This window comes from Dreissena polymorpha, chromosome 12 (genome assembly GCF_020536995.1).
Source record: "Dreissena polymorpha isolate Duluth1 chromosome 12, UMN_Dpol_1.0, whole genome shotgun sequence".
Classification (NCBI taxonomy): domain Eukaryota; kingdom Metazoa; phylum Mollusca; class Bivalvia; order Myida; family Dreissenidae; genus Dreissena; species Dreissena polymorpha.
In genome coordinates, this window is record NC_068366.1 from 21,447,913 (window position 1) to 21,459,298 (window position 11,386).

The 11,386-nt window shown below is 33.1% G+C and overlaps 1 protein-coding gene across 2 annotated transcripts; it reads right to left on the reverse strand.

Annotated features, from left to right (window-relative positions):
- Positions 1-406: 406 nt before the first annotated feature.
- Positions 407-9,408, reverse strand: LOC127853659 (uncharacterized). Of its 2 annotated transcripts, none has more exons than XM_052388347.1 (3): positions 9,080-9,408; positions 1,792-1,910; positions 407-1,385 (listed from the first exon to the last, which is right to left on the reverse strand). In XM_052388347.1, exons 1-3 carry the CDS (start codon positions 9,250-9,252, stop codon positions 892-894), a joined length of 786 nt encoding a protein of 261 aa, XP_052244307.1. In that variant the 5' UTR covers positions 9,253-9,408; the 3' UTR covers positions 407-891. The 2 variants fall into 2 exon arrangements, with proteins under 2 accessions (XP_052244307.1, XP_052244305.1); XM_052388345.1 differs by lacking the exon at positions 9,080-9,408 and adding an exon at positions 2,435-2,759.
- Between the last annotated feature and the right edge of the window lie 1,978 nt (positions 9,409-11,386).

The following is an 11,386-nucleotide window of genomic DNA, read 5'->3' on the forward strand; positions in this document are numbered from 1 at the left end:
CGCTGATACTGCTGCTTGAACCACATCATGAACTACTTTTACAAAGAATATGAAGTCTAATATACAAACGAAGATGTACAGAAATTTAAGACCTGTTGATGTTGGCCCTTCTTCAAATAATCAAATGATGATGATGTTGATGATGACGACCATGATGATCCTGCTGATGCTGCTGATTGTAATAATAATAATAATAATAGTTATAATAATAATAATTATTATTATTATTATTATTATTATTATTATTATTATTATTATTATTATTATCATCATTATTTTAGATAATCCGAAAATCTCAAATCCCACTTTTAACTCGTTACCTGTTTTAAGTAACCACCACCTTTAAGTTGCGATTTCGGCCGGTCCCAATGATTTGCTGATCAACGAAGGTTAGACGAAACACACATTTAATCGGGTATATTTATTTAAGCATATAAACTAGCAATGTATGCGTCAGTAAAGGGTAATACATATTTTTCTCACACTTCAAAAATAAACTAAACGGAAAACATCAACTAATGAGTAAAATGAAGACTGTGCTTGTTTCAAATCAATACTGCGTCTATTTGCAACGCTATTGAAGCTGTTTCAATTTTCGGGTCTGAGTATTGCATGGCCTAAAAATTTGTTAACTTTATTTTAGCGTTGGAATGTATCACTAATTTCGAAAGCTTATAATACTTTGTAACATATTTTATTCTTCAGGTTGGAACTTATTGTTATGTGTACCCCATACACACATTGCAGGGACTTGTTAATTGTATACACATTACATAGATTCAAGAGTAAAAGTATATTGATATCAATAAGCAAGACGTTATTCATTATAAATCAACACAAAACCACTATAAAATTCATCTACTTTTTCTACATTTCACTGTCAAAGTAGCTTCATATGTACACAAACACGACCACGTAGTCCGCCAACCCAAACTGTCGCCTGTTATAAAAGTCGTCCGAGTTCATGTCCGAGTATATGAACTGCGGGTAACTAGGGTGCTGGTCCCAGGCACACGCAGATCCCCCGTCAATCACCGCAACGTAACCCCTGTCGTTGTCGCATCCCGCATAACTTTTGTTGATGTGAAAACGCCGCATTAAGGTTGATCCATTTGCGTGTCCATCTACAGAGAATATATTATATTGTACATTCGACGTAAGCCCAGGCCAGCTAGACATAAGGACACGGGAAGAGGTAAACCAGCCCATATTGGATGAACCGCTTCCGTTAAAAATAACGTATGCCACCTCTCTATTTCCTTTATACAGCGCAAACTTCACGTACTTGACGGCTAAGTTGTGCCACGTGTCAATGGCAGGATCGCGATAGTGACTTGACAAAGAACGAGACATGGTCAGCGGTTTGACATCAGAGGTACCGGTTCCTGGTAATGTATAAAATAAAGGAATTCTTTAAATATCGATATAAGTAAGTGAATAGTGGACATAGCTATAAAAATACGTAGACTCTACTTAACAGCATGTACAAAATCGTAAAGCTATGTATATAATTAATTTTTAAAATCCTTGCTAAAGAGACGTTTTCATACACTTTTTTACAGTCAGATAGACAAAAAATATGAATCACGTAGGTTGTGAAAGCAACATTTTGTTTGATTTTTCTAGTAAGTTTCGTATAACACATGAAATTAAAATTATTGCAGTGCGCGAAAACATGATGAACACAACGTGTTAGAAAATATATTGATTTATTTATTAAGGCATGCTTTAAAAATATGTAGAACTTATAGCCCGTTTCCGAAATCACATATGTATGCGTGGACATATAACCTTTGACCCAGGCGTCATACACGGACTGGCCATTGCCAGATGTCGCGCGAAAGACCATCTTCCATCCACCCGATTCCAATTCATCAACCGTAAATGACTTCTCATGGTAGAACGATGGTCTGTAAGAGCATTGTACACATTAGACATTGATCTTTACGAACAACACACTTGTAGACTTTACGAGAAACACACCCAGGATGACTGTGAATGAAGATGTTGAAATAATGGACTTGAGATACATGGAATATAAGCATGGTGGAACGAATTATACGGATGGCCTAACGTTTTAAAGCGGTGTACTTTACACACTATTCGAGCATAGGGACTGGAATTAAATGACAGCTGTTCATGGTAGAAATATTCAATGTAAATGTAATGTAATACTGAGATATTGGCATACATACATTAAATCGCAATATATTCAAATATGTTAAACTATACATACACACTACAAAGAAAACTGCTATTAAAATAGACGTTGTATTGCGTGATATATATATATATAACATATAAAAACATTCAAAATCTGATACATGGAACATATTTAATCATTCTGCTAAATTAGCTATATAAACATTATAGAAGTAAATGTACATACATATAAATTGATATGAATATATATAAATAATAATTAATAACACACATTTCATCTAACAATGTGGATATTCCAGACTGTCTTTGTGTAATGGTTAGCAGCTCGGAGCTCGTTTGTGTCAGCTTCTTCTCCAGTGTATCAATCTTTTCCATAAGATTATAACAAGAATATTCCCTTGGATTCCATGGTTCTGACAAACGACCATCAATTGATGTACACAGCATTCCGATGAAAATAAAGATCTTAAACGATATCACATCCATGTTCGAATGTTTCACTGACTTGGACAATCTTAACGTTTCTGTTGTAAGTACTGAAGCTTTCAATTCGAAAATTAAACTGCGCAATTCTATGCGCTTGTTGCCAAGTTTAATCCGACAGTTCTTGATTGCAATTTATTCTGTGTATGTTTGATAAGAGGCACATGTTAAACTACACAGGTTCGTAGCTATCGGCTAAGAATTCGCTAAACTTTCAAGTATTGTATGTTTTACGTTCTACTGGTATCTGTTTTCAAGTGAACTCGCCCATATACACGTGATTTCAGATTCCTTTTTGTTTCAGAATTGCCAGAATGAAAATTCGACGTTTTTTAATGACACTGTCATTTTCTCTCTTAAATTTAGTGGTCCTTAAATGAGTGTCGTACGAAGAAAAAAAACATTACAACTACATGTATAATAATTTGCTACAAATAATTCGCTTAGAGAACGGATGCAAATAACCAAAAACCTTGGGTTATCTACATACAAACATACATTTTTTTGTTTAAATTTGTTTGCTTATTCTAGTATTGGAGATTCCCGGTCTTAACACTAACATCATGACAACATATTTGTTAGACTTTAAACTTTAGACTAAGCGACAGTCGTGCTAAAATAGATTGGTAATGTAATATGACCTTTAACACAACGCATTTAAGAGAAACATCATAATGGCATCAATTGGTAGCCTGATTAATCCAATCTCTCAAGTATTTCTCCTTGAGTTAACTCTATTCTTTATTCTAAAGCCTATGAAAGGCTTTTCGAATATTGGTACTGGCAGCTTATACTTGAGACGTGCAGGTACAAATTTGATCCTGTGTAGCTACGCTCTGTCCTTATCTTTTCGGATTTGGATTGATGTTTTGGCTGATGTGGGTAATCGTCCATTATGATGCTGTTTGCAACATAAAATAAAAATCTGCATGTTAAATTTCAATCAGAAGTAAACGATTTATTTCGCCAATAATCGTCTTAATTGGTGCAGTATGCTAAATTGATAATTAACAGTGTACTTTGTGTTCAAATGTTAAATGAAAAAAGTGCACACATCAGAAATAACATGGTTGTGTTTCATATTTATATGGGTTACAAAACCGTTGTAATTTAGCTTGAGTGCATTGCAAGTTTATGGCTTATTGAAAGGCTCTTAAGTCCGCTACATACGTAGAATCAGTATTTGGTGTCTTTAGGTGAGGTATGAAGAATGTTCCCACAGAGATTATCGAACACGTGACCTACCGATCGCTTGATGGACTCAATATTCTCTATACCCCTGTAACATTTGTATGGGTGTTGTTTGTAGGCCTCACGGTCTTTTTATTTAGATCGAAACGTTTGTCAAAGTTCATGTTTACATTTCGACTTCATAACTGTGATTTGCTATAATGACAGTTTACCTTATATTTTGTTACAAAAAAAAATATTTCAATGTGGGTGTACGAGACTTTTACTCCTATTTCGATAACCGTTTGGATATTTTATTTTATATACATGTCTTTAGTGATTGTTTTGATATAATATTTAATTGTGTTTGATGTGAAGTATAAAACAAAATATTTTTAAATAAAACATTTTTAAAATCCAATAACATCAAAAGTAGAGAAATATTGTAATCACTACGATTTTCCCAATCTATGACAAATGCCAATTTCCAAATTATAAGACACAATAATAAGTATCACCAAGAAAGACAATTAGATGTTAAGAAAATATTTTTTGTTTGGGGGATGGGTGGGTTAAAATTTCGAAATTTTGTAAATTGTCTTTCTTATACTCTTATGTATTTTCGTCATTTAAAAAATATAATATATAGGCGTAATAGCTTTGAAGTTAAGAGACTGATTTAATTACATTGCGAAACTATTAACTCAAAAAATAATAATGTTGATGACTAACATGGCTATACTATAATATTAAAGGAACACACAGTATAGACAAGGGAATAACTCAGAACGCAATGAAAACGCGAAGATTACCGACAACACGATGTGCTACGATTTACGGTATTTGGATAACATGGCATATATGCATGGAGAATTGAAATTTACGAAGACATGTGACGTTAGAATGAGTAACTGTTCATATAATTTAAACGAGTAGAATTGAAATTTACGGTTGTTTTTTCATGATATATAATGGACTGAAACAAGCACATGCACATTAAATGTATGGACAACTTCTTATAGTAAATGGATGCAAACAAATTGACAAAGCATTGAACACAAGAGAAAATTGATTTTACCGATTAATGTTCATTTTAGTGTTAAAGGAATAGTGCATAGTTTTAAATTTACAAAATTTTTATATGGTAAAATGTTGGAATGGCCATACAATTGTACCTATAGTAATTTAATGATTTAAGAATACTTCTACTGGAAGAATGATTGAGAGCACATTTACAATACACATGGAATATTTAATTCAAGGGTAAAGTATCATTTTAAAGGATGGGCCGTACATAAGATATACGCAAATGGAATGGATATTTTTTATCGAATTTTGATTGCATCTAGATGCAACACATGTGCATAGGTCGCGTTGTGGGTATAGTATCCGGCTAGTTACCGGGAGGTCACGGGTTCGATCCCTACTGTGCGGGCGTTCATTAGTTCCCCTCCATAAACTCCAAGTTCAGATGATTCTAGTCCCAGGAAACGCACTCGAGAGCGGTTGTAATAAGCATATGGCTTTGGTTGCAATCGAGCTTAAATAAAAAGTTATAATATATGCACAACACATGGCGGGCGGTTTATTTCATGTTCACATGAAGATTGATTTTTATGATTGACGTCTTAAGTCATATCAATTATTGCGTGAACATGTGAAGCACGCACCAGAAATCGTTAATTATTGATTACTTCATTTGGGAATCCTTTACATTTACTAAAAACAATGCACGCGGAACCTCAATACACGGAAGAATCATGATAAAAAGATAGACTGAACATCCAAGGTTCTCATAGAGAATAAACATTCCACTACTTTTGTGCATCTTTAATAAAAGAAAAAATACAAATTAAACAATCATTCGTGTAACATGTTTTATCTTCATTTCAAAATGAGAAGATTACAAGATTGTACTCTTTTTTTCTTAATCCCGATGAATCATTTCAGATAACTAATGCAAGGTTGTACTGTTTCTTCCTCCATCATAATATATTATTTCAAAAAAATACTGGATATAAAGACAGTGGCAATATCAACATGTATAGAGTTTAATAGGAGCTAGGATTAAGAAATTTGCAAGAAAATTGTTATGTTTGGTATTGTCATTTATTTTCGCGACCAAACGAAACGGTTAATAACGTTTATAATCCTTTGTGTTGATATTAATATTAAGTGATGTTAAATGTGTATTTCTTTATTAACATATAACATACAGTTTAATCTAAAAATGAAGTTTGTGTAAACAAAATAATATGTGTTGAAAATAAACGAATACTTATTTGAATTTGATAATGCTGCTTGTACAACTTCATGAACTACTTATACATTGAACTGTAGTTTAATACATAAATGTACGTGCATTTTATTTAAGGCCTCATTTGCTGTTGAAAAAATTCAATAAAAAAAACAGAAAATGATAATGATGATAATGATAATGATGATGATGATGATGATGATGATGATGATGATGATGATGATGATGATGATGATGATGATGATGATGATGATGATGATGATGATGATGATGATGATGATGATGATGATGCTGCTGCTGCTGCTGCTGATGATGATGATGATGATGATGATGATGATGATGATGATGATAATGATGATGATAATGATGATGATAATAATGATGATGATGATGCTATCATTATTATTATTAGATACCTGCTAAAAGGGAGATTATACGATTTTTTCAAATATTTATGCATTTATTTAAAATGTGTAAAAAAATTATTATACATATTTTTCAATATTAATTATTTCAATATTAAATAAAATAAAAGTTAAGAAGAACATGTGTCGAAAAATGCGAAATAAGCCAGATATTTAATTCTGCAATTGAAAATGTCTGTACAGTCGAATTCGCCAGCATGTATATCATGCATGTACGATTTAAATTTAGTTTTAGTCCAGATTCGTTCATTCGACACAAAGACACAATTTTGTTTTACCGGTCATTTTAATTTCCTGCAACGATATCAATTCGTACGACACGCGAACACTAACTCCGATCCTAATAAAAAGACTAATGCTTCGGTTATTGTTGGAAAATATGTACGAAATATCTTCGTCACAATCGGCTCGGGGCGCTGATTTGTCTTTGCTGCATTTTATGAAATTCGTCTTCAATGTATAATTTTTCTTGCCTATTTTGTGTTATTGTTACATATTTTTATCAATATATTACAATTTAACGCATATAAAAATCGTATAATCTCCCTTTAAGTAGCCCCTTACCTTGAGGGGTCGCTTTGGCTACTTCCCATGATTTGCTCATTATAATAGATTGAACTGAATACAAACCAAAACGGTTATATTTATTAAAGCTAATACACGTTCAGCAAAGTGTTGTTTTTACAGAACAAATTCATAGAAATTTATGCATTAGTAAATGCGTACATATATTTTACTCAAACACTACAAATAAGCTCGATTGCCAACATTACATGAATTTAAAAATTGAAGAATACTCTTGTATTAAATTTAAGATGCATCTGTTGCTACAATATTGTAACTGTATACAATTGAGCGTCTGAACATTGTATGGCCTTTTAAATCGTAACAATTGTTTTTGTCGTTCGAATGTATAATTTTTAAAGCGTATACTTCTTTCATACACGTTCTTAAACATTGAACCCTTTGATGTGCACAACATTGAAAGGATATCTTCATTTCTGAAAATTCCATAGAGTCAAGGGTCACAGTTCATTAGTTTCAGTTTAAAACTGCATTGACTGTTTCTAATAATTCATCGTAAAGATAGCTTCATATGTACACAAACACGACCAAGTAGTCCGCCAACCCAAATTGTCGCCTGTTTTAAAAGTCGTCCGAGTTCATGTCCGTGTATATGAACTGCGGGTAACTAGGGTGCTGGTCCCAGGCACACGCAGATCCCCCGTCAATCACCGCAACGTAACACCTATCGTTGTCGCATCCCCCATAACTTTTGTTCATGAAAAAGCGTCGCTTTGTGGTATCATGGGAGTTTCCGGGTATCGAAAATACATTAATATATTGTTCGTTGGACGTAAGACCAGGCCAGCTTGACAGAATGACACGGGTATGCGTAAACCAGTCCATGTGGGATGAACCGCTGCCGTTAAAAATTACGTATGCCACCTCTCTGTTTCCTTTGTACAGCGCAAACTTAACATACTTGATGGCGATGTTGTTCCAGGTGTCCAAGGCAGGATCGCGATAGTGACTGGACTAAGAGCGAGCCATGGTCAGCGGTTTGACATCAGAGGTACCGGTCCCTTGTAATGTATAAAAATAATAGTTATTTTAATATCGATATATGTAAGGGTAGGATGGTTTGGACTTAAGTTATTTCACGTACTAAACTACATGTTTTGAAATAGTATAACTATGCATATAATTTATTTTTATAATTATAGCTTTAGAGACGTTCTATAACATATGTTGCAGTTAGATAAACACCAAATATGAAATACGTTGGTTATGAAAGGCATATTTTGTTTTGATTTTCAAGTGTGTTTTGTATGGCACATGAGACTAATGCAGTGCGTGAAAACATGACGAACACAACGCGTTCTAAAATATATTGATTTATTGATTAAGGCATGCTTAAAATAAAAAGAACCTATATCCCGTTTCGAAATCACGTATATATGCGTGGACAGATACCTTTTGACCCAGGCGTCATACACGGATTGGCCATTGCTGGATGTCGCACAATAGACCATCTTACATCCACCCGATTCCAATTCATCAACTGTAAGTGACTTCGCATGGTAGAACGGTGGACTGTAAAATCATTGTACGCATTAGGCATTGATCTGTACGGACAACACACATGTAGACTTTACAAGAAACAGGCGCAGGAAGAATGTGAATGGAGATGATGAAATGATTGACATAAGATACATCGAATATAAGCATGGTAGAAATATATGGATGGCATAATGTGGTAAAACGGTGTACTTTAAACACTATTCGAGCACAGTCACTGGAATTAAAAGACGGCCTTTCATGGTAGAAATATTCAAAGCAATGTATAGTAAAATCGAGGCATTGATATGCATAAATTTGCTATGTATTCAAATATTTAAAACTGCACATACACATTACTAAAACAACTATTAAAATGATTCAATTTCTAAAAATAGGCATTGTATTGTATTATGTGATTACAACATGTATAAACATTAATAATATTGTTCCTGGAACATGTTCATATACATACAATATATATATATATAATATAAATAAAAATTCATTCATTACATACCTTTCATCTAACAATGTCGATATTCCAGACTGTCTTTGTGTAATGGTTCCCAGCTCGGAGCTCGTTTGTCTAAGCTTCTTTTCCAGTGTGTCAATCTTTTTCATGAGATTATAACAAGAATATTCCCTTGGATTCCATGGTTCTGACAAACGACAAACAATTGATGTACACATAAGTCAGATGATAACAAATACCTTAAACGATATCACTTGCATGTATTAATGTTTCAATGACTTGAAAAACTTAACGTTTGTGTTGTTTGTACCGAAGCAGTCAATTCAAAATTTAACTTCGCAATTCTATCCGTTTGTTGCCAAATTTATTTCGAGTGTTCCTGAATGCGATTTCTTGTTTGTTTGTTTGATAAGAATCACCTGTTAAACTGGACAGGTTCGTAGCTATCGGCTAGGATTTCGCTCTATTTAGGTATTCGTGGTGAAATGGATATGGGTTATATGCTCCAAATATTTTTTTATTTTTTTTTATCTCGGTTATTTTGCTATTGGAGATTCCCTTTCTTTCACACTTACGGTATGACAACATATTTGCAAGACTTAAAACTTAGAATTAACCACAGTCGTCAAACAGTCATGTTAAATAAATATGTTGTGTATCATGGCCTTTAACAAAACGCTTATTTAGAGCCACGTGTTAATGGCATCAATCGGCGGCCTGTTTTATCACATTTCCGAAGTATTTCTTTTTGGGTTAACTCCATTATTTATACTTAAGTCTATATTCTGGGAGCCTATACTTGAGATCTGTATGTCAATATATTATCCTTTGTAGCTACGCTCTGTCCTTATCTTAAGGAGGAAAAATAAAGAAGTTTACTTAAGGAAGTAAGCGATTATTATCGCCGATAAACGTCCTTATTGGCGCAATATGCTCAATTTATAATGAACAGGGAACTTTGTATTAACATGTCGTTTGAAAAAAGAGTGAAAACATCAGAATAACATGTATGTGCTTCATATGTATATGGGTCTTAGTTTAAAAAACCTTTGCTATTTAGCTTGAGTGCAATGCAAGTCTATGGCTTATTGAACGGCTCTCAAGTTTGCTACATTGGTAGAATCAGTATTTGGTGTATCTAGGTGAGGTACATGTACAAGGACACCCACAGTGAGTATCGAACACGTGACATCCGGGCTGCTTGATGGACTCAATATTCACTATACCCCTGTAACATATGTATGGGTGTTGTTTGTGGGCCTCTCGGTCTTTTCATTTAGATCGAAACGTTTGTCGCAGTTCATGTTTGCATTTAGACTTCATCAATGTGATTTTAAATAACGATAATTTACATTATATTTCTTACTAAAACAATATTTCAATGTTTTTTAAGAGACTTTGACTGCCATATCGATAACCGTATGGATAATTTATTTTATATACATGTCTTCGGTAATTGCTTTGATAGAATATTTAATTATGTTTGCTGTAAAATATGAAACAAATGTTTTTGAAATTTAAAACACATTTAAAATCCAATTTAAGTAGAGAATGAATGAAGACAAAATAATAAGTATCATCACGCAAGACAATACGATTTTAAGACTAGATTTTTTGTGTCGGGGGGGGGGGGGTTAAATTGGGATTTTTTAAATATTGTCTTTCTTATATTAAAAACCTGTATTTTCGTAAGTTAAAACAATATAATTGATAGGTGGTTTAAATTTAAATTTAAGAGACTAATTAAATTAAATGGCGAAACTATTGACTCAAATAATAATTATGACTAACAAGGGTATAATGTTATATTACAGGAACTTAATTTAGACGTAGGAATAACTCAGAAGGCCATTAAAACGCGAAGAAAACATACTGCATGTGCTAAGATTTACGGTATTTGGATTTCATGGCATATATGTATCAAGAATTCAAATTTACGAAGACATGAAACGTAAGAATTATTAACTGTTTGTATAATGTTCATGAGAAGAATTGACATTTACGGGTTGTATGTTCATGTTAATAATGAACTGACAAGAAGCACATGTACATAAAATGTATGGACAACTTCTAATGGTAAAGTGTGTTGAACACATTGACATATCATTGAACGTCATTAAATCGCTAGCTTTGAATGCAATTTACACAAGATAAACTGATTAATTTAACTGATTAAGTTTTGTTTTATTGCTAAAGAAATGATAGCACATATATTTAAATTCACAAATTACTTAACATGGTATAATGTTGGAATGCCCATACAATTATACCTATCGTAAATTAGTTTAAACCTATTTATTTTAACCTCGATTTCATAGAAAGGCTAAGGGTGATGTGAAACGCTTTCGAGTC